The sequence below is a fragment of the Phalacrocorax aristotelis genome, chromosome 11, assembly GCF_949628215.1.
Source record: "Phalacrocorax aristotelis chromosome 11, bGulAri2.1, whole genome shotgun sequence".
Taxonomy (NCBI): domain Eukaryota; kingdom Metazoa; phylum Chordata; class Aves; order Suliformes; family Phalacrocoracidae; genus Phalacrocorax; species Phalacrocorax aristotelis.
This window is the reverse complement of record NC_134286.1, coordinates 18100509-18125181: the sequence shown is the minus strand read 5'-3', so window position 1 is coordinate 18125181 and position 24673 is coordinate 18100509. Positions and strand designations below refer to the sequence as shown.

Here is a 24673-nt window from a genome sequence, read left to right as displayed (position 1 = left end):
CCTAGAAAAAATATATCTTTAATACCCAAGCATATTTCCCTCGGAGTTATACTTTTATATATGCTTTTCATTCCTTTTTTGTTATGCTGTAGTTCTACGTATGAAATTGGAAATATATAGTCCTTTGTTTGATGATAATTTCTGAGAAAGACTTCACCTGATGCAGACTTATAAGAAAACTGTTTCACTGCCTATGCTTATTTAGTGTTCTTAATTATTTGTATTAAAAATCTGAAAAGAATAATTTGAAACACAGCATAGCAATGTGTTGAAAATGGTAAAAAATTCTGAGCTACAAATCAATATTGTTACATACGAAAAAAATGTAATATATTGGGACATGACTTTGCAAACCTTTATATAAGAGATAAACTTTACTCATGTCTAGTCTGTGCAAGTCTTAGCAGGTAAAATTACTCACCAGCATAAATGTTCACAAGAATAGCCTCTAAACAGATTGTAAATAACTTACAGAGTATATACCACACAAAAGAATTGCAGCGTATCAGCGCCCACAGCATTTCATTTACTGTAAAAGTTGTACCATTCACCACAATTTCACTATGCCATTTAGTTGGCACAAATGAAATGTTGAGGCAATATAGAAAATGTAGTAATGCTGACTTGGTAAAACTGTTTGACAATAATTGACTGTACTTTAATCCCAGGCCTAATTATTCCATAATTACGTAAGTATTTAATAAGCTATTTAATTAATAGCCCAACCCTTACAATAACAAAATACTCTTTTACTGAGTCACTGTTGAATGGTGGATCTACAACACTTACAGGTTTTCTAAAATTCCTTTCAGTGACATTCACTTTGTGAAGCTTTAGAAACCACGAAACCACTTAAAACTCTCATCCTTTAAAAGCTGTATCACACTTTAATGATATTTTAAGTGCGTATATTCTAAGATTCAGATATCCAAATATATTTGTATGTTTAAAGCTGCAGCCTGTGAGATAAACATACCGAAATTGGGTAGTTCTGAGACCCACTGAAAGCCATGGGAGTCAGGCATCTTATTATGGTCCCAACTGCATCTTTGACACTTTTGAAAATCTGATCTCGTGTCATTAATTATCACGGTTGCTAACTCAAATGTGAATGCTATAGAACAGTACTTCTTTATTTGGGCTACATGGCACTCTGCTGCTGTCACAGACCCAGACCACAGGCTTTTGCTACAAAAATCCACAGAAGTTGAAACAGTAAAAATTGGCATTGCGCTGTATTGGCATGGTATGAAGTCAACGTTTAAAAAAACCCATACAGGATCTTTAAAAAGAAGTTCGTAGCTATGGCCAAGAGAGAAAGAAGACTATTTTTAGGGAAATTGCTCTCAATGGCGGTCAACGGATCTAAGTACTTGCAGAAGCAGTCAGTATTTTGCCAGAAGGTACAACACTAAACATTTGTCCCTTTTCTACAACTGAGTAACTTTTCCACTTCAAAACTAAATTAGATTATGTAAGCCCATATTTCAGTTTACAATACTTCGTCTCTGCTAGCTTGTTCCATTTTTGAACTACAAAATGAAGCTGGAGTTTTGCAGTTCATGGTTATGACACTACCGTCATGGCGTGTGCGTTAGCACATGAAGAGACAAACATCCCTGTGTTATAAGGAAAAGAAACATGAAGTTGCTATATTGACCCGAAATTACTTTTCCTACACTTAGAACTCATAAGCAATGACCTTCATATTGAAGTGGTTATCTTCTAGCAAGAAACATGGCAAGCAAAAGTACATGCTTCTCATAGATTTTATAGGTATTATTATTATTAGGCTGTGCTTAATTAGTTTTTCAAGTTGTTTCTGTCACATATATTTCCACATTGCATGTAATAGCTCCCTTTACCTTCAGCCTGTTCCAGTCTGTTACCAACCTACTTCACAAGAGAAGTGGTTTACTTTCCTTGAATACACGCAGGATCTAACCTTTTGGTCCTGCAATGACTTGATGGCTTTAATCTTCCGTATTTCTCCACAACTGCCTTTTCATCCTCATCGTGAAGGCAAAATTTCACACGTTCACATTCAGACCTTGTATAGCTCTGCACCTACATAAATCCTTGTCCCTAACCTTTTGCTAGCTTCTTGTTTTCTGTTTATGCGTATCTTAGGCTTATCTTCTAAATACAGCTATTGCAGTCTCTTGTAATACCTTCTCATGTTATTCCTTAGGCTTGCAATTCTGTGCTTCTTATCATTCGCATATTTTTTAAAAATATATTTATCTCATGAAACTTTAAAAAATAACCCATCATAAACATATTAGGCACTTGTGAACTGAGCTTATCTTTTATCACATTGCATACCTATGCCTGAAATGCAGTTTGTGTCTAATTTAAAATCTAAGTACTGGAGGCAGAGAATCTGTCTCCTTTATTACTTGTGTTACTGCAGAGTTTAAGGGCTGTAATGGGTCCCTTTGTAGTAGGTGTTGTACATACAGATCAAGAACAACAGCATTCTGTATAGCATACAGCTTGCACGAGGACTGGCTGTGAATAATAATTAAACCAAAGCTATTCCCTCTCTCAGTCAGCGGTTATACGGATTTGCTGAAATTCTAAAGACTTTCAGATCAGGGCTATTTTCAAAGTAGAACAACACTTCTACGCAAAGTGCTTTCAAGCGGTATGTTTCTGTTAAACATGGAGAATAGAGTATGCAGCAGAGAAACCGCAGCAGTGCTAGCACTGAAACAGGTCAAGTGCGCTTAGGCCTCATCTTTTTTTTTAATTTATTTATTTCAAATTACCAATTTTCTTCAGTGAAATGATTTACACTTCAATAGAGGAGGAAGCTTGTACGAGACTGAGGAGGCAGATGAAATAAAGACTTCTTGACAGGCAAGAGGAATTTCTGGAAAGACTAAAAGCATGTGCTGCCTGACCAAATGAAGTTATTTCTTAACTCGTATATCCTGATTAGCAGCTGGAGGAAATTAGGAACAGCTTGGAGAGACTTCCAGAGATGAACAACATGTAATAAAATGGGCACGTGTACGAGGGATGATAATCAGAAGAAGATATCCATATAATTGTTTGTTGTAAGTGTTTATATCCATAATCAAGAGGATATACCATCTGCAAAAAGATCAAGTTTCAAACATGGTACAATGTATCACTGATACTCCAAATTTGTGATATAATCAGTTAAAGAAATGCATACTTGCAGGTTTAAGGTTCAATACGGTATCATATTTCTTAAAAAATTACCTCACAGAGGTGTTACATTAGTGTGACAGTGTTAAAAATGTCCAAGAAGGGTTAAAATATAGAGACAGTTTAGATATTTCATAACAATTTTTTACATAAAACCTTTTTTTACTATTTTTATTACAAGAATTTACTGAATTTACTAAAGCTACTAACTTAATGAATTTAATAAATTATTTATTAAAATAAGACTAACTTGTCAGGGGGTAATAAAAAATGTTTTTTCAAAATATTACCTACATTGCAGTTGAAAAACTAATTTGATAATTTATGGGTTAAAATGCGGTGACAAAATATGAAGACAATCTGCTTTTTACTTTGAAAGAAAAAACCTCTTTATCTTGCAACATGATTCACAAGGGGTTGCTGGGGTAGTTCATCATCATGGTCAGGGGTCTCCGAATGTTGAACAACTAAGGCTGTATTTTCCCCTCTTCCAGATATTTAGAACAACTGAACACCTGTGTGTGCACCCCCATGCCACGCACTGTTTTGCTTAACGTCTTCCAAATATGCAGAACTTGAGTAACTGAGGATATTCAAGAAGCACTTGGACATATGGTGTGAATTTCGGTGTTGTCCTGTGCAGGGATAGGAGTTGGACTTGATGATCCTTGCAGGTCCCTTCCAACTCTGGACATTCTATGATTCTGTGAACAAATAAAATACCCTGAAGGACTAGTTGAGGGCCACATGACCTTCAGGTGCACGATGATCTGAAAATCATACCATATTTTTTCCTCTTAAATTCTCTTCTCTAAATTTTACTTCGGTGTGTTAGCTCTGCTGGTCAGTTAGTCTAACGTTGCCTCTGCTGCTTGTGCAGCGGTTGCTCTTATGTCTGTACGAAGCTACACGCCACTTATACACTGCTTTGCTTTGGGCCACCGTGAATTAGAGGAAGAAGTTGCTTACATGGAGGGCAACATCCAAAACGAGTTTATGAGTTTTCAGCTTTGCTTTATTAGAGGGGTGGTGGATCAACAGAGGACATGGGTGCACTGTCTGCTTGTGTGCCCTGTTAACTCTCATCCTTAAATGGAGTCTCTCCAGCCATGGACTTACACACAGCTGACAGTTTTGCAGTGTTTTTTGGGGAAGAGCTGTGCAAAGCACCACAGGGGTTTGGGAAAGAGCAGAGCTTTATTCTCATACAGAATCTGCTTTTCTTAAAAAAAGAAAAACTCTTGCTGTTTTCAGATGGTGATGCTGGGTTCTGAAGTGTGAGCTCAATATTTGAAAAGTAACCCAATGGTTTTGAACTGCTCTTAACTGTCAACATTCTTGTAACAGATTGAAATATAAATCATGAAGGATGTTTCATGTTACATACGCATTGAACACATCCAACACATGAAAAGCTGGACATGAGCCAACAACGTGTGCTTGCAGCCCAGGCAGCCAACCCTATCCTGGGCTGCATCAAAAGCAGCGTGGCCAGCAGGGCGAGGGAGGCGATTCTGCCCCTCTGCTCTGCTCTGGTGAGACCCCACCTGGGGTGCTGCGTCCAGCTGTGGAGCCCTCAGCACAAGAAGGACATGGACCTGTTGCAGCTGGTCCAGAGGAGGGCTACAAAAACGGTCCGAGGGCTGGAGCACCTCTCCTATGAACACAGCCTGAGAGAGCTGGGGTTGTTCAGCCTGTAGAAGGATGCGGGGAGATCGTATTGTGCTTTTAGTACTTAAAGGGGACTATAGGAAGAATGGAGGCAATCCCTTTAGTAAGGCCTGTTGTGACAGGACAAGGGGTAATGGTTTTAAACTAAAGTAGGGTAGATTTAGACTGGATATAAGGAAGACATATTTTACAATGAGGGTGGTGAAGTGCTGGAACGGGCTCCCCAGAGAGGTGGTAGATGCCCCATCCCTGGAAACATTCCAGGTCAGGTTGGACGGGGCTCTGAGCAACCCGATGTGGTTGAAGATGTCCCTGCTCACCGCAACGGGGTTGGACTAGATAGTCTCTGAAGGTCCCTTCCAACCCAAACCATTCTATGATTCTAACATGCTCAAGCTCTCTCGGTGTTTCCTGAGCTATGTTTTTATAATCTACATTTGTGAAAATCCTTAGCTTGCCGTATTTTCACAGCTTTGGCGAAGCGCACTGCGTGGGGAGCTCGCACCCGGCTCTCTGCCCAACCTCCCGTTACCAGTCACCAAGAGGCTCCCCGACCCACAGGAATTTAACCGCGGGCTGGGCTGACCCCGTTCGGGCCGACGTGCTGCGGGGGCAGTCCTGGGGGTGGCGGCCGGCCGGCCGTGACTCGGGACGGCCTGTGGGGCACTACCAGCTCGGAGGAGGAAGGGGGGGGGGGGGGGCGCTAAGTCCGGGCCTACCGGGGGCCACAGGCCTGGCCTAACGGCGCTGCGGGAGGGCGGGACTAGCGGGCGGTAACGCGCAGGCGCGATGGAACAGCGCGCGCCGTCTCCCAGGGTACGGCGCGTCCGCCTCCCGTCGTTCCTGGCGGGCCGTTGCGTCCCCTCTGACCCGGGCCCGCGGCTCCACCATCCGGGCTCTCGGCGCCACACGGGGAAGATGGCGGCGCTGCTCCCCGCCGAGTGGATAAAGAACTGGGAGAAAGGGGGCAAGAACGAGTTGTGAGTGCGGGGTCTCGGCGCGGCGAGGCGATGGGTGGCTGCAGGCCGCCGGCCCGCGGGAGGGAGCGGGGGCCTGGGCCTCACCGTTCGAGGGGGGTGGGGGAGCCGGCGGAGAGGTGGGAGCGGGCGGGGAGGGCGCCGCTCGGGGCTGCGTCCTTGCTGCTGGCGCTCGGGGACGGAGCGCCGCTCGGGCAGAGAGCCCCGGCCGCGCTTCGCCCCGGCTCGGCCTCCTTTGTCGGTTTCTAACGACCTCCGCCGAAACTCGTCGCCGGTAGCTGGGCCTAGCTCTCCGTCGCTCGCGCCCCGAGCGCCCCCTTCCTGCCTTTGGGCCAGGTTTATCGGGTTTCGGGCTCCTCTTTAGCCGCCCCCCCGGGGTAACATGGAGCCTGAAGCGTTCTTCCTTCGCTGGCTCCGCGATGTCGACCTTTCTGGCAGAGGCCTCAGCCGCCGTTCCCGCTTTTCTGCCTGTTCCGAGGTGACTAGCGCTGTATTTTTTGATTCAGGCACGGTAGGATTAGCTAGTCGTTCCTATTCATTCTACAGGGTAACCTTTATGTGCTGAGGGGTCTCGTTGCAGCTTCCCAAATCAATCCAGGTGTGCTAGGAGCTTTCCTTTTCAGGGCTTTCTGTGTATCTGTTTTAAGCAATCTTATCTTGGCAGGTTCACTAACTCTGCTGCCTGCTGTGTTTTAGGAATACGTCTGTTCAGGGGGTTATTCACCAGGTTGTCCATTTCATGTTACCATATTAGCTTGGACAAGGGTGTCCCGTGTACTAACTGCATGTTTTTAAATACCCTTATTTTAATTCTTCCATGTGCTGCTGGTTTTTGTTGTAACTAGAAAACCCTATAGTTTCAAATATGGGTGTTTGCGGGATCACTTGGAGAAATGCTTCTTGATATTAACTCGTTTTGTTATTTTCATTTGTTTGTCTATTTTAAAAGGCTGTGTAGCTATGGTAATGATTCTCCCTGTGCATGAAGAGAAAGGTAGTGGGGTAAAGAATAGACAATATAGAGGTACCCTGCACAAAACACCATTCTCCCCAGGCCCTCCATTTTGTAGTGAAGGGCCCCCCTTCAATAGCCATGTCATTTTTGGCTTTGAATTGTGCTAGAACATTATCGTGGTAGCATGCAAGTTTAACATTTTTTGATTTGAATGATACAAGGCCAATGAAAAATAACTTCTGTACCTGAATTTCTAACAATAAAAGTGTTCAGGAACCCCCAAACAATGCTGAGGCTTGCATTGCTTTTTTTCATCTCCTGCTTAAGATATTATGGCAATAGCTGAATTTGTAACCAGTATGGCAATATTTATGCAAGAAGTACAGAGGCCTTTTTATTGAACTCCAGTGTTTAGAAACTTCTTTATGAATAACAAAGAATAACATATAAGTGGGTACTGATACCTTTCAAAAATGTACAAATGACTATAATAAAACAGATTGCCTTTTTGTACGTGACATTATGTACATGTACATGCATTTGCTAACTTTTCTGTAGTGGTTATTATATGACTACTTGAGGTAAAAATGATTTATGATTATGATTTTTGTAACGTACCCTGTTACGATTGCTGACATTTTATGGAGTTTGCACGAGGACAGAAATTTCATAGTTGATCATATAATGGCAACTATAATGGCATTATAAATGTATGCATGTAATGGCATGCATTGTCTGCATTGAATTCTCAGAACTTTTAACTGTGTAAGGGGCAAGTTAACTCGGCTTTTGACCATGATCAAACCTTTTACGATTCTCCCCCACCTCTAGAGCAGTACTTCTTAACCAGGATAGGAAGAAAGTGTTAATCTGCTGTGGGACCAATAAAGCAAAATGACAGGCTAAATTCTTGTATTTGTGGCATTTACACTTCATTTGGAGTACTGCTTAAATGCAGTTCCAGGCATGATTTAAAGAGTCATTTCCAAAAGAGCTAGTACGTTTTAAAAGAAATGTGATTGTGTCTGGATAACAGCTGTTGGTTTTTGTAGTGATAGCTCTAGAAGCATGTCTAATATGTATGAACTTACTTTTTAGAAGCAAAAGAATGTATCTGTAGCCAATATCTGGAGAAGTTTTTAGGAAACTAACTTTTTAGGGAGAATCTTCGGTGTGTAACTTTGTGTTTCTTTTTCCAAAACTTCCTATTTCCTGTTTTAACGAAGGAAAATAAATTTATGATGCTCTCTTTCCAAAATTAAACACGTGAAATGTTTTTAAGTGTTATTTGAAGTAAAAGGGGAATAAACATAATGACACTTCTTATTTTTATTGGATTATTCATCTAATACAAATATGCCCAGAAATATAAATTAGATTTAGGCCTAGGTCGAGGACACAATTCCACTCTCGGGGTTTGCGGTTCAACATTAAGACAATGCATTATATTGATAAACAAGTTAGAAAAGTGGGAGGGGAGGGATACCGCAAAAGGACAAAACTGACAATTCCAGCAAATGCAGGATTTGTGAAAATTTTAGAAGTGGGTTGGGCTGTTCTAATTATTTTCTTTGTGTGTGTTTTTTTTAAAGTCTATGGCAGCCTGGTCTAATAAAGGCCATGCATGAAATCAGAGTACATTCACTCTTGCATGGAGGGGTTTGTTTTGTTTTTAAACAACATGGTGGGCTTATTCACAGGGAAACAAATACCAACTTTGTTGAAAAGTGAGGATTACAGGAAAAAAACCTCCTAATTAGCAGAAAGAAAAGATTAGGTCTTAACAAAAAAAGAAATATTTATTTGCTGGAGCATAAAATGGCTTACAAGATCTGACTAGAACAGCCCAAGACAGTATTTTAGCAGTTATTAGTTACCTAAATAAAAACATAATTTTATGTTTTGGGGGAATATAAAACTGTATTGGGTGAAGTAAATGATTCGGTTTTATTTGGCATTTCAATTTCCGCTGTAATTGATAATGGATGCTAAAGATGATCGCTGTATGTTTTTCTATGTAATCCTGAGTTATATGGTGGTGGTCTGCTTATGCTTGAAAACATACAGGATTTGTAATATTGCTGTAGTCTGTGGGAGGTGCTGTTATTGGGGAGGAAAGGGGGGAGGAAGAAATTTGATTGTTTTGTAAAGAAAACAAAATATAAAGATGTTTTAAAGAAATCAGTAAAATAATTTTAAACTGTTCTTTTGCTGTGAAAAATAATGAACTTTATTTTTGCCGATGTGATCAGTTGTCATGATATAACAGTAATATTCTAAAACCAGAAGGTAAGGATTGTGTGTTCCAGATTGTCATAATGTTACTTAGTAAGGCAGTGTTGTGGAACTTAGGTAGCAGTGACCATTCACTTCCTAGAAATTGTTCAGAGACCTTGTTCAAAACTGTACATGCTTTGAATTTAATTAATCCAGCTACTGATGTATAATAACATCTAATACAAATACGTAAGTATACATCATGTAGTAGTTTCAAGTGTTCTTAGCTGCCGAAACTATAAATTGGTCAGGATGTCATCTTATCTGTCATTTTCTGGTTTGTTCAGGCCCATCTCTGTCTAAACACAATTTCTTATATACACTTGTTTTGCTACTGCCAGATATTGTGTAGAGATCGAGTTGGAATGTGTGTGTGACTGCTTACCCTGCTGATGAGTCTAGACTCCTTGTAGACCTATTTGTGTGTACTTATACTACCCTTTGTAGTGAAACTGTTGTTTTGTATAGTGTCTTCCAGGATAAGATGCTGGTCTGTGACTGTAGCCCAAATGGAGGTTTATAACACGCATACAACGGCAAGCGCTTATTATTAGACTGGTATCTTACCTTGTTTTGCGATAAACACATCGAGGACCCTTTACTGGGGAAGTAGGGCTCTAATAATGTACTCAGTTGGCAGTTTATGCAGTATGTTAAGCCTCAAGATAAACTGAAGAAGCTTAGCATTCTGAGAACGTGGAATTTTGAGACTCGATCTTTCAAGCACTCTCAACATATTTATTACTTTTCTTGCATGAGGAATGTCAGTGTTGAGTTAAAGGGCTGAGAGTCAGGAAAACAGATTTTAGTTGTAGTTTTGCTGTCCTGACTGCAAAATGCAATTTATTGTGTTTTATCTCAACTAGAGAACTACCCACATCAGTTGAATTGTGCATATACTTAGATGTTTGCAGGCACATGCACTTTGTGGTAATTACTGCCATATACTATGTGTGGGAGTATAATTGAAGATATAGGGCGTTGTGCATGAATTGGGAGGCATCAGTTCAGTTGCTGGTTCTGCCACGCAAACTGTTCGATAGGTGCTCAACACTGCTTCAGAATTTGTTGTTTAAACAGATCTATCCCCATCTTCACCCAAAACAAATCTAATTGTGAAACTTTGGGTTTCAGGAGTGATTCTGTCTTTTTTTATTATTATTATTTTTACTTTCTAGGTTATCCTATTTTTTAAATCATATTTCATATGTATTACACAGTTGTATCTTCAGATGGAGGGATATAGGTTTTTAGAAGAGTAGGAAAGTTTTCTATCCTAGGCTTGCAGTGGTGAACTACAAGATTAGAGTAACAAAAATTTCAGACGAACTTTTAACAGACAAGATAGTTTGGGTCTGTTGAAATGAAAAGTGGACCTGATACATTTCCATTGTCCTGGGTATTGTTTAAGCAGGGAAGTGTTGTAGTGGCTTTCTTCAGAGATGATTAATGATACTAATATTGACATTTTTGTTCTTGTGAATGCACAAGTATTTTGATTTTAGTTTATGATGCACTCAGTTGAGCCTAGATGAACTGATCTCACAGCTTGTTGGTGGTGGAAGGGGAGGGCTTCTGCTGGATCTTAAGCACCAGAGCAGAGCCACCCGGGTGAGTGATCTGACCCCCTGGGGAGCTGGTTCAACTTGCAAAGTTGTCAGAAGGCTTTGTTTTTGACCAGTTTTCTGCCAGGTTTGTCAGTTTAACTCATTTAACTGACCCCAAGGCTAGAACTGCACAGCCAAGAAGGGAAGAAGTATTGGTGAAGGTGTCCATTTCTGCAGCAACAAGCCATTCCATCAGCTCAGCTGTACTGCCTGACAGCACCTTCAGAAAAGGTCATCCTCCTTTGGAGATAGAGTACTTGTAAGGAAGAATATAAGCACAGTTATTAATTCAGATCCAAAGAGCAATACCAACACCTTCTTTTCTACTACCAAAATATTCCCATGTAGTCTTTCACAAAAAGAAAATTTTACTTTTTTATTCCATTTAATAGTTCAGGGGGTTTTAATTACAAATATAAATCAAGATGTTTTACAGACTGATCTTAAACATGGTGTCTTGTTACATTGATCAAACAAATTTGTGCCTTGAAGTAATGTGAAGTCGATAGTACTATTTTGGCATTGCTGAAAAGGGAATTGGAAGAGGTGAAAACTCTTTTGTATTAAGATGTACTTAAGTGAACTCTTCAGGTCAAGCAGACGGGTTGTTGCTCACGTAGCCTTGTGGTTGATATCGCCTTATGACAGGGGTCAAAGTGAGCATCTCAGTACATAATTTTTTTTGAATCAGATATTTCTTTTTGCTATTATTTGTATACAGAGCTTAGAAATGAGAGCTTATAGTGGGAGTAGTAACTAAAATTTAAGAAAATCTGACTTTGATCAAATCGATACACTCTTTGGGGAGAGCTGGGGAAAAAAATCTATTGCTTCTTTAAAAGGAAAAGTGCACTTATCATTCATGAAAACTAGAACAGAGACAGCAAAACAGGGGAATAGGTAAGTTATTTCCAAACACATTTGTATTCTCTTCCATAGCATTTAGAACATCTTGATCATACCATTGTTTTTGCTGAGCTTGTGTGTTTCTGCTGATTACATTATATGTGTAACTGCCCATTTTCCAGTTGTCTTTAAAGGGCGCATATACCTTGTATTTACTAATTATTGAGCTTTGATTGCTGGAACAGCTGTTTAGTCCTGCTAGAGAGGTAATAATCTGTATAGGATGCAAACAGAATGAGTAACGGATTGCTACAGAATCCTTTCTTGCTGTTTATTTTTCATGATAAGCCTCTAATAATTGTACATACCTGTCTCATTTGAGAACGTGCTCAAAAATTGCTCCTGCAGGAAACTGTAGTCTTGCCATCTTGTACTCCTACACAATGTAGCTCTGCAGACTTCAGTTTCTGCACATGAAGACCTTTTGATGAAAAATATGTGAAACTTTTGGTTGAAAATGTGCAAGTGTGAAGAGAGTTCTTAAGCTATTCATTGGTGTCTTTTATAATATAGGTAAATCACTACCTTTTTAAAATACTGTTGTTTTTAAATGTGAAACTGCTTTTGAAACCTTATGGTGGGGTGACAACAGCGGTGGAGGAGAGGGAAAATCTTCATAGCTTGGAAGTGTGTCCATTTCCAAGCTGTCAGTGTAGTGGAGAAGCCTGCTCTTTAAGCATTTCTTTTATAACGCACAGAACTATTAATTAATTCCATGGAACAGTCTGTACAGTATTTAGTGTGCTTTTTACGTATGGCTAATTTGGTTGAGGGAGCCTCAGGAGTGACTAAAGACAATGTAACATGACAGGTCACTGCATCCTATAGTGGATTCTCTTAGTGACTAGAATAGGTAAAATTTTGTCTTACTGCTGATAAAACATTGCATCAGAAAATCATGCCCATAGTTTTATGTTAAAAAATTTTATACAGGCCAGAGTTTGAAAACAAGCAGCCATAGTATTTCTATGGGAAGGATTTCATCATTGGCTAACAACGGGAGGTTAATGCTAGCACTTCCATGCTTCCTTTCACATACTAAAATTGCCGTGTTCTCACTTTTCTGTGTGTAAGGATGTGTAATGTTAGCAGGAATATTTTTTAAGTGTATGAGAGAGATATCTAGAGGTATGAGATCTATTGGAGTCTTATATTCCTTTGCTGTGCAATTTCTGTGAATTACTGTTTACTCTATGTAAATGAAAATGTAGGCAGCCATTTAAACTGCCAAAATTTAAACTTACTTTAGCCAGAACAACAGCAACAAAAGCATTTGTGCATGTATGCTCATATCTATTTTTATGGTTTTTTCATTTTTTAATATCTCTTTTATTTCAGTGTGCAACTATGTCGTGCACTCAGTGAAAACAAAAGCCATGATAATATGGGTTTCAGAGGTAAGTTGAGTGACTTTTTTGGTTGCTTTTAATTAAATTAAAAAAAAGTCTGGAATCTGTTGATCATAGTACCTCTGCATTTGTGTGCTTGGAACATTCATGTATGGTGACAACTAATGTGTGCTAAAGGTGAATACTACAAACAGTAAGGCAATACAGACAACCACAACTAGGTTAGTCTTCAGATGCCCAGATGAGAGAATTCTTACACAGTACTAAACAGTGGCACGGGTATATGTATGGGCTGGGCTATAGAAAATGGAATTCTATGTTACATACTCAACATACAACTAGACTTCATTCTAAAAATTAAATATATGAACAGTAATGTATGCAAGTGTGATTGCATACTGCAGAAAGTAATTTTTACAGCAGTACCTGAGTTCAGACTTTTTCTCCTTTGTTAGTGGAAGGCACTGCTGTCTTAAGTTTTAATTCTTGTTTTAAAACATGTTAGGTTGTCGTGGTTTAGCCGGCAGCTCAGCCCCACACAGTCGCTCGCTCGCTCCCCCACCGGTAGATGGGGGAGGGAATCAGAAAGGTAACGCTCGTGGGTTGGGATAAGAACAGTTTAATAATTAAAATTAAAAGAAACAACAACAGAAATGCAATGTAAAGGAGAACGAGAGGTGCAAAACCCCGGGGGTGGGAGGGGGGGAGGGGAACGAACCGCCGAAACAACCCGCATGTGCAGCGGCCACTCACCGCCTGCCGACCCGACGCTGCGCCGCCCCCGACCCGCAACCTGCCCCCCCTTAATATACTGGTCATGGTGTCACGTGGTATGGAATGAACCTGCCATTGGCCAGTCGGGGTCATCCACCCCCCCCATGGCCCCGCCCCTCCCAGCCCTCCCCGCCACGCAGCAGAGCACATGAAGCTGGGAAGGCAGCCGCCCCCCCCCTATGGTGAGGAGAATTAACCCCTTCTCAGCCAAAACCAGCACATAGGTGTTTAAAGAAAAAATATTTTTTTGCTTTGCAGAATCTGTTGGAAGAAAATTTTCTGCATTAAGACTACAAATGTGCTGTGCTGTTTAGATGGCATTTTGGGTTCTTGCTATAATAGTCATAATGGGCAATTGTAATAGCAGAAAAGATAAACCAAAACACTTCAATGTAAGTTATAAGTAATATTATTGAGATGAACTTGTTTTCAGCAAAGCAAAATCACTGTTCCCAAAGTTTTTGAAGAAAGCCGACCAGATGTTCTCTGTTCTAGACAGAGGTTGACAATTTGTATGTGCCATTTTCTTTTTCTTAGTCCTTGCTGTCAGGATCTAAAAGATCCAGTGGGAATGACTAGACAGATACGTGCAGTGGCTATACTGGAGGAATTAATAGACAGTAGTAGTAGTTGAAGTCCTGGTGATGGAAAAAACCCTGAAAATATGGATAATCTGGAGTGAGGTTAGAGAGATGCAGACTGCTAAGAATTTGTTTGAGTCTATGTGACCTGGATCCTGTTCTGAAAACTGCACTGGCACTTGCATTTGTGCCTTTTAGTTCCAGAAAGACATTTATTGAAGTCCAATAGACCACAAGCTTATGGAGGCAAGTCAGATTTAGCAGTGTACATGTGTATCAAATTCTCCACAGTGTGGGGATCCACTTGCAGAGGCATGTCTGGGGCTTTGCTTATGGCTCATTTGGGTTCATCGTACATTGTTAAATTGGGTGCTGTACCAAACTGTCCCCTTGAATTGGCATTCAAAGTAGTGGAGTTATGTTTTATATAGAATTGATGTCTAAACCAATTCTGCTATATATATTTAAGTCTTCTGCAAATACTGTTCTTTGCCAAAAGCACTGTGATAGGTAAAATTAACCTGTCCATTTAAAAAAATGAATCTGCTTTTAATGCAGCTACAGTGGTCTGCAGTCACCAGGTTCTGGAGTACTTGATTTAAGTCGTTAAGAACTGTAACTTGTATGCCCATTGTGAATATTGTTTACTGAGGAAATCACATGGTACAGGTGCAAGGTGAAGGCATGGGGTTTTACAATTTTTCATACACTAAAAAGTATGGGAACATTGTGGCGTATTATTTAAGAACAATTCTTTACAAATTTACCATAGCTGCTTTTCTAACCACCATGTTCAACATTGCAAGGTATTTTTCAAATGCAGTACCTCTGTTTAGTGTTTCAGGGTAATATTAGCTTTTGTAAAACAGCATTCTTCAGTTATGGGAGACTTCAAATGAAAAAAGACCATTGTTAAACATTTTTTTCTCCAATTATATTTTACTTTCTAATAGAGAAATGGTTTTTGAAGACACAGCTGTGATGAGATATGATTAAGAAAAAGTACTGGAATGTTTTCTGTGTTATACAAACACATATATATATAAAAAATATATGTATAGTATGATTTATGTGAATTATAAGTTCAAGGTGTCTTTTTTAAATATACGCAAGTTGTTGTGTGCAGAACTGCAGTTTTTCATCCTGTTTTACTGTTACTTCATAAAATCTCTAGGGAAAGTGGATCATCTCTTACTATCTGCTTGTGTGAAGTCTTCGATATTGATGCTCAAGTGTAATCCATCAGCAGTGACAAAGTAATCCCCCTCACTGGTAAAAGAAGCGTATCTCATTTACTTGCAGGGTATCTGAAGTCTACAGTATTATTGTAAACATTGCTTTAAAAGTTAGACCAAGGATTGCTTAATATGTTCCTTAATCATCTGTATTCTTTCAACAGATATCCAGCAGGCTTTGTATGAGCTTGCTTACCACGTTGTCAGAGGAAACTTAAAACATGATCAAGCATCTAATGTTCTTGGTGATGTCATTGTAAGTATATATTTGTAATAATTGCATACTTACACTTCTAGCTAATTACAAAAGTCCTCCTGAAAATCAAGCAGGATAATATTCAACAGACTTGTTTTTCCATGTCTAAAAAGTCATTCTTGTCAAGTCTTTTTTTTCATTTGTGTGTACTTGAGATGTATGTAGTCTGACAGGGTTTTGTTTTTTCCCCTACTTTTTGTGGTGAGGAATGGATATACTCATTTTAGCATAAACTAAAAATTAAGTCATTTTTAAGGGCATAGGAAGACTGAAGTTTTTAAAAAATACTAAAAATAGACTTCTTGCTTATACAGCATGTCTGTAATGCCACCTACTGGTTTTTACAATTTACATCTTTCCTACAGTGTAACAATGTGCATCTGCCATTTTACTACTGAGATGACTTAAGTTCCATGACTGACTTTAAAATAATGTATTAGACTTATTTTTTGTTTGAGAAAGGTTTTTCTTAAAATGTTTTGAATAAATAAAGTAAGGAAAAGAGCATTTTCCTCTAAACTTCTAAGGTTACCAAATACTGGTGTTCCTAAAAAAAAAAAAGTGGAAGAAAAAAATTTTAAAAATCATCTAAAAATTATTCCTTAATCTTTGCACGTTCTTAGATTGCTGTTTTGACACATGTATAACATGAAGAAATACCTTTTGCAGTAATATATTTTGGGATAACCTTTTTAGGTTTTTTAGACTTGTGCATTGGGTTTGAGAAAAATCAAGGCTGAAGCGTACCTTGCGCTTGGGGTAGCTTTTGATAATGTTTGATCTTCAGCTACTGTAGGAAACCGTAATTTGTTTAGTTCCTGAGAAACTGTAGTTTACAGTCTGGTGCTGCTCTTCATACAGGGAGTTCTGTTGTGCTAGAGAAATGGAGGTAGTAACCAGAGCGTTTTGTCCCTGGCCACTAGATAGTCTTTTAAATTACATTAAAATGTTATGATATTTCATTACTTATAAGCGCTGTACTAATTATTGATCTTAGATATTAGTCAATTATTAAGCCTGTTTATTATTAATTAACCTGAACTTTATGAAGAAGTGTTGTTTTATGTAATGGAGTAGGAATTTTCGAAGCGTACATATTGGAGTTTCTGTTCTCACTAAGTGTGATCTTTTTCCTTTTTAGGAATTTCGGGAAGACATGCCTTCCATCCTAGCTGATGTATTCTGCATATTAGGTAAGTTGGGTTCCCTTCCTTTCAGCATTGCAGCCGATTTGGAGAAAGCATGCTTTGTGCATGCTTGTCGACTTCTTCAGGGAATTTCATTAAACCTGTAAAGCGTGACTTCTCTTAACAAAATATGTGTTGATTCTTCCTCAGTTGTATCTGTATATCAGTTGTTAATGTCTTTTCGTTCTGCTTTGTTCTGTTAGTTTCCAGAAGTTTACCTATTAAAGGCAGTGGAAATTGATCTGCCAAAAATAGTTAAAGGATCTAGCTTGTAAGAATGTTGGATGTTAGCTAATGGAATCAGTGACTTAGTGTTACTATCATTCTTACAAGTATTTTAAGTAAAAGTTGACTTACTGGAGGGTAGATCATCTTAGAATTCTTAGAATGTGTTCTGTAAATATTTTTATCTGTACAGTTACTCTTAGTGAAATGGAGCTTATACTAATTGTCCAGAACTCTGAAGGCAAATGACATCATTTGCCAAGTTACTGTCTGCCAGCTGAGCAGGCTTTAAAGACATGTACTTCTTATTCAGGTAATAACTTCTGGATTTTTATGTTGTAATCTTGATCCAGAGCTGTTTCTCTCATATTCTTAGAATTTTAATCCTGTATACTCTTTTCTGGATCTTAGTTTTAACTGCTTGCAGTTTCTATCTTGTTCTGTGTATCTATGTTTTTTCAACAAATTTCAGCTGATTCTTTTGGCAGTCTGCTCATCGCAGATCCTTGTTCTGTGTACTGAAGGAGTGTGGCAGCATCTGTGCTGTGGCAGCCTGTGCAGAGAGGCACCTAATGAAGTGCATATGTGTCCTCGGTTCTGTAACATCTAAATGATGAGTTTTGACTTTGCTTTATTCATAATGTTTCATTCTGTGTACTTCTGTCAAATTTTTGTAATATTTAGTTTATAATGCAGTATTACACTGATACCCTTTTGTTTTCTAAGCTGGGTTAGAAAACTTAGATTAGTTGCTTCTTGAACTACTTGAATAACTGAAACTAGTGTATCTATCTGCCCATTTTTTCTTCCCCCCTCTTCTATTCTCTCTCTTCCCCTCCACCTTGTCTTTTTTTGTCTCCTTCCCTCCAAATTAGCATGTAGCCAAATGCTGTGCCTCCACTAGTATCAGAGAAATAGTACAGCTAAGCAGCTGGGTTTCAAACTCTGAGACAAAGGGCATTTGACAATTTCTTGCTTATTTTTTTGGGTTTTCTCTAACACTTTCCCCCTCTAGCCAGTATGTGCTGCTGTCAGGATTTTTTTCTTAATGTCATCATCTTATAGTTAATGTGCTTCAGTATATGAGAATTTTCATTTATCCACTTTATCCACTTATCCACATTCCCTGGACTAATTTTTTTCTGCATATTCTTCCTTGGCTGAGAGGCTGAGCTGCTAGGGTCCAGACAGAGCTGGCAAGCCTGTTGCCTCCACTGCCATTCTGCTACATCATTGGGTTTCATTCTGTTTGGGGGCTTCTTTCTCAGATTTTTGTTGTTCTTGTTTTCTCTATGGCTCTAGTTTTTCTGTGGGTACGTGTGGTTTTGTTTTTTTTTTTGTTGGGTTTTTGTAATGTCTGCCTTGCATTCTTTTATTGAGGTTCCCCCTCCTTTTGCAGCTCTTTGTTTCCTGTAATGTGCTTTTTTAAACTACTTTAGGCAGGTGTGCTTCCTTGGCCATTGTTTTATGGCCTGTGTTCCCATAGGAATGAATTTATGAATTGCATTCAGTAATTGGCAATGCAAAAGCAAAGAATGGAATTGTAGAATTGTAGCTAGTAAAAGACTGCAGACCAGGCAGTAAATGGTAGTTACTCTGAAGACATAGGGAAAGAGACTAGAGCATTGCGTTAAGGCTAGGATCACTAGGATCCTTTTCAATGATTTGGATTTCTCTTCTTTCGTGCTTATTATTGACTCTTAATGCTTGCCATAAACCTTACTGCAGCAGAGGAAAGGGCAAGAAAAATTATTATAGCATTCCTCTGGTTTCTATGTTACCTTTTAATGAGATTTGTAGATGTGTGAACATTTTCATCAAAATATTATCTGGACCTCAGGGTGGGTGAGTAAGTAGAAAGTGGCAAGAAGCTAGCATGTTATAAACAAGCTGCTTTGCCTTGTGTTATCATTAGCTTATATCGGAATAGTTATAAAGAGATCAAACTCTTACAAGTTCCACAAGTAATGGTTTCTTTTTTCTTTTTTTCTGTCTTTTTATACTAGATATTGAAACAAGTTGTTTAGAAGAAAAAAGTAAGAGGGATCATTTTACCCAACTGGTATTAGCCTGTTTGGTAAGTTGCACTTGAAGTCTTCTGGTAAAAGTATATGCCAAAACCTGACAAGAAAAATCAGAGAGGTTTTGTTTGTTTGTTTTTGAGGAAAAAACCTATTAGACTATTTGAACAAATTCCCAAATAATTTAGAAAAGCATGTTCAAAGAGTTGTGGTGGAGTAATATAGTTTACTTGTCCCTTGAATTCTTTAAAGAGTTCTGAGAGAACTTAAATTTTTCCCCATCAGTTCAACAGAAGTTTGGCTTCTGAAGTACGTTTTGAGTTAGAGGAGGTTGCATAAAGAAGTCCGCCTTTAGAAGTGGCATTCCTAGCCACATGGAATGAGCCTGATTTGTAGGAAAAATCAGCATATGAAAACAAGGCTTTCTATCCCAGAATATGGGAGAGAATGGGTATAAGCTTTGTAAATACACAGTTCTTGGTAGTAATATCCCTAGATGCTATGTATACTTAGGCTCTAGGGCTTGTTTCTTCAAGGTGCTCTTGTATATAAAATCTACCACTGTAAAATTCCATTTTCAGTTAAATAGTTTCTCGGTTTTGTCCACTTCTATGTTTGAAGCAGAATGCAGTTAGTATCATGGTGTATCATGATATTTGAACCTTTTTTGTAGTCAGAACGCATACGTCGCCTAAAGTAATAATTGAATAGCTTTAGGTCCTTGCAATTGACAAATTTGATGTGTGTTTTTGGTGTTCTTTAGTACCTTGTATCTGACACTGTCCTGAAGGAGCGTTTAGATCCAGAGACGCTGGAGTCGTTAGGACTTATCAAGCAGTCCCAACAGTTCAATCAGAAATCTGTTAAAATAAAGACAAAGCTATTGTAAGTTTTGGGACGGGGGTTGTTCGGGCAGTGGTAATTAGTCTGGTAACAATGTTTTCTAACAATGTGTAATGTTTCTTTTAATGAAATACTTGATTTTCTTTAGGAAATGTGTTTTGTTGCACTTAAACTTGTAATTGACAGAACCACCTCGTTAGCCCTCTTAGTTTTCAAACTCATGAGAAATGTAAAATCTTTTTTTAAGGTCTCCTATTGCTATGGCTTTTGCTACAGCAATTACATATGCGCGGGTTAAATACTTAATTTTATTTGACATGTGAATTTGGAAAGTGTAAGAAAATCAGTTATTGCTGTTGCATCAGTTAAGCACAGGGATTTGCTTTCATAAATAAGCAAATGTAGTTACGTTAGTTTTGGCAACACAGGATATATTTTTGTAGTGAACATTTTGTTTTTGTCTCTGCATCCAATGTTTCAGCCTCAGTCTCAAAGAACACAACTTGAAACTAGAATAGGTCCTTAAGCTACAGAGCAGTTCTGCAGCATGGTGTGTAAGATCAAGCTTTACTGTTAAGTATAAGCATAATCTTGCTTTGAAATGGTCTGCGTTTGAAATAAAAGAGGGGCTGGATTTGTTTGGAGAATGCTTGCTACCTTGTAGGTATTCATTGTACTGCATTCTGTAATTCTTGCAATAGCTCAAGTAAATTAAGTTCCTAAAAATATGTTCAAATCTAGCATTTTGTATAATAGATCTGATATTGATAAGAGCATAAATAAGCTTCACTGTGGACCTGTGTTACAACAGTGTTCAATTTCTGTTTATTTGCAGTTACAAGCAACAGAAGTTTAATTTGTTAAGAGAGGAGAATGAAGGTTATGCAAAGCTCATTGCAGAACTGGGGCAAGACTTATCTGGAAATATTACTAGTGATTTAATTCTTGAAAATATCAAGTCTTTAATAGGTAAGGAATTTATTGAAGGAATATGGGTGCTGGTTTTCCTACATGGTCTTACAACTACAGAGGATGGCTTTAGACTACTGTTTGAGGTCGTTTGCATGGTATGTTATTTGATCCACAGACATGTAGCATGATAGTAACATGTATTAGTAGATCACCTTGGATAGAATTGTGACATTTGGAAGTTCCTGTTTCTGTGGCAAAATTAATTTTGGGAATGCTGTGTAGTTAAACTTCAGAGCATGGATTTATGGTACAGCCTCAAATACGCATGCTGTGATTTTCATTCATTTCAGCAGTATTTTTTGAGTATGCACTTGTCATCTCTTAGAAGGCAGATTGGAGTGTAACAAAGTAATGCTTTTTGCTATTTCAAGGTACTCAGTTCAATGCATGAGTATTTTAGTCTTAAAGAAGCTGAACAAGTGACTCCTTATGAAGATAAATGAGACGTAGTAAATGTTCTTTCTTTATCTATTTCTGTTTGTGATATGTCCATACTTCTAAGGTGAGTCTTGGTGAGAGTGTCACAAAGTGCAAAATACATTAAAAACAGGAAATATCTGTGATTCCCCATGCTTTACACTCCCTTTCTGAATAAAGAGTTTTGTACAGTATATTGATGTTTGCACCAGTACCTTTTTCATATGGTGCCAGTGCAGTAATGGTCAAAAGACTATGCTGCTATTTTATAGAAGGTAACTTTCCCTCTGCCACAGAATTTTGCCTGAGGCTGTCAAATCCCTACAATAAATAATGCTACTTCTTTTGGAAGAGAGCTAGAGGATGGCTTCCCTAATTACTAGAGTAAAAAATACACACTCAGTTTGAAGAATTTTATAAGAAAATTTTCTGTCCTCTGGAATTTTAGGAATTGCAAATAGACCGCCTATAAACTGTTGAGTCTTTTAAAGTACTGACTTGCAGTAGGTCCTGGTGTAGCAGAAATTGCTTTTGGGAAGGAAAGACTGATGCAATTATGTAGCTGCATAGTGTATCTGCCTGGATAACACTTCTCATGGCGCAATGAAGAAAATGGTCTAGATGTGGATTCTTTTGATATAAGTAATATTTCCGTTTCAAGTATGTCTTCTGGAGTTTTGGTGGGAAAGCTTATATAGTAAAATACAGGTATGATTACAACACTGGCTTACCTGAACTATATCCTTACTCTTGCTCTCCTCAGAATAAATAAACTCTTCTCCCTAATGCTGGCAATAATACTGAATTGTCAGGGCAGTACCACCAGGTGGATCAGGGTCTAGCTCAAACCAGGACAATTTTTGGGGTGTAAAAGAATTTCTAGTGGGCTGATTTCTGTGACTGCGTGAATATGTGTGCCAGCGCAAGGGGAGAGGAAGCAGCCCATGCCTTTTTCTGGCACTGTGGTATTAGTGAGGTTGGGTTTTTAATTATTAAATGTTTGTCTTAAGATGGTACTTTCCAGTTTTTCTGTAATCTGAATTGAAAGTCCTCTGACATATCTTTACCTAGCTTAATATTCATCATAAATAAAAATGATGCTGTATTTATGGATGGTCCAGATTATTTTGCTGTAGATAAATCCAGGCTTAATTTTAACTGAAAAGAATTAACTTCAAAAACTAATACATTTGTGGTTTTAGTAACAGAATGAAGATGAAAAGTTGCAATGTTAAGCTTCTCTACTCTGTTCTTCTCCACTAGGATGTTTTAACCTTGATCCTAACAGAGTTTTGGATATTATCCTAGAAGTCTATGAGTGCAGGCCTGAGTATGACGACTTCTTTGTACCACTGATAGAGTCTTATATGTACATGTGTGAACCTCAAACTCTATGCCATATCCTTGGATTCAAATTCAAATTTTATCAGGTAGTATTTCCATTCTTAATTTTTTGTTTTGGTGATTGGTTGTACTCAGTGTTGAACTGCAGTCAGTGATAACAGATTTCTGCTGCAGATTTCTTTTACACAGAAATTAATTTCTAAGTTGTCAAATTCCAGTATTGAAAGCAATAATTTCATGTTTTGAGTGGAAGTCTAATATATTCAAGACAGCTGAAAACAATCTTAATACCTTCCCTTTGAACTTGTATGGTTATATAAGGACTGGCATTAACGAAGATATTGTACCTTATAAACACAAGGCTTGTCCCCAGGAGTGAAGACAAGGAATCACTGATGTTTGATAAAATATTCACCTTTTTTTTTTTTTTTTTAAAATCTGTGGTTAGGAGTTGCATGCAACCACCATAAGGTGTGAAGATAGTTGAAAGTGTTTGTTTCTGAAAACTCTGATTGTGTATCACAGTTAAGTCTAGTGGCTTTGAAGTAATAGCAGTTAAATAACATGATAACAAGAACTGTGGGTAATATGTTTTATCTGAACTTTGCGTAGTTTCTTCTCCGTTTCATGACCTTCTGCACTGGTCTGATTGCCTCTTTTCTTAAATTTGCAATCTTCTTTTTAGGATCCAAGTGGTGAGACACCTTCCTCCTTATACAGAGTTGCTGCTGTCCTGTTGCAACATAATCTCATAGATTTGGAAGATCTTTATGTTCATGTAAGTGGCACTGCTACTCTGTCAAATGCCAGAACGACGAAAATTGAAAAAAGAAAGCCAGATATTTTACTCTATCCCTAGAGTTTCAGGTTCAGGACAAGCTGTTTAATACCTATATATGTAGATGTTTAATGTCTTTTAAAATTTCCAGCACTTTCTAATGCTGCATATTCAAATAAGCATGTACTGAAACATGAATGCTGATATACTTCCTTTGAATTATCTGTGTAGCAGACTGTTTACCTCCTGCCTGCATAGGCTAGGAGGTAAATAGGTCTGATCAGGAGATAGGTGGTAAATGCCTGAGTAACCTTCCATAAGAACTAGACACTTGGAGTGTTTTGCTTTACAGGATCAATTTTTGAAAAAAGTGGTAGGACAATCAGCTCCTCACATTTTTCATTTAGTTTAATAGCAGGATTTTTTTTTTAAACTGTTACATATTCCTGAGTAGGCCTCTCATTCCATCTACAAGAATTTGCTAGGTTGAAAGAGAAAAACGGAGTTACATGTTCAGATGTAATCAGAGAGACTTATCCTCTCCAGTCTGATAGTCTTATCAACTGACCAACATACCAATTTGGCAGATGGTAAATAGAATGTTACCATTATCAAAATAATTTTACATTATACATGAATTTTTAATTTCAGAATATCCATAGATATTTTAAGACTTTCAACTCTTCCACTGAAATCAAGGAAATGAGCTCTATTTACAGCTATGGAAATTTTGGAATGCCTGCCATTAATTTGTGGCAGTTAATAGCATTAGTCACTATCTGACTTGTCACTAACTGTCTCTGGCTTTGCAGGAGTATTTTTGGCTAAAAATGGGTCGGGTGGAGCAAGAGTAGGGGTACATGTCTCAGATAATTGGTGTGGAGAGAGGAATGCGTGGTAATAATGCTAGTTTTTAAAGGAATGTTTGTAAGCTTACGAAACAAATGCTCAGGCTCAGGATTACAGTGGCCTGTCCAATCTCAACTCAGACCTATATAGGTGTGGGCATGTTTTCTGACAGTCTCACAGCTAGAATGGCCCCTGTGTTCATTTACACGGTTCACCGTCGTCATGTTGATTCTCAGTTTCACTTTTAATCTACTTTCATTCCAGAATATCTC

General features: G+C 38.4%; 1 protein-coding gene across 3 annotated transcripts in view; it reads left to right on the top strand.

Annotated features, from left to right (window-relative positions):
* Positions 1 to 5622: 5622 nt before the first annotated feature.
* THOC2 (THO complex subunit 2) overlaps positions 5623 to 24673 on the top strand; it is a 55820-nt gene continuing 36769 nt past the window's right edge. For all 3 annotated transcript variants that reach the window (XR_012662760.1, XM_075107166.1, XM_075107165.1), the window contains exons 1-9: positions 5623 to 5828; positions 12909 to 12967; positions 15674 to 15765; positions 16907 to 16958; positions 19184 to 19254; positions 19962 to 20083; positions 20877 to 21010; positions 22694 to 22860; positions 23460 to 23552. Coding sequence is in view for 2 of the 3 variants with exons in the window: in XM_075107166.1 (XP_074963267.1) it covers positions 5638 to 5828; positions 12909 to 12967; positions 15674 to 15765; positions 16907 to 16958; positions 19184 to 19254; positions 19962 to 20083; positions 20877 to 21010; positions 22694 to 22860; positions 23460 to 23552 (981 nt within the window). In the remaining variant the exon portion in view is untranslated. The remainder of the gene's footprint in view (positions 5829 to 12908; positions 12968 to 15673; positions 15766 to 16906; positions 16959 to 19183; positions 19255 to 19961; positions 20084 to 20876; positions 21011 to 22693; positions 22861 to 23459; positions 23553 to 24673) is intronic.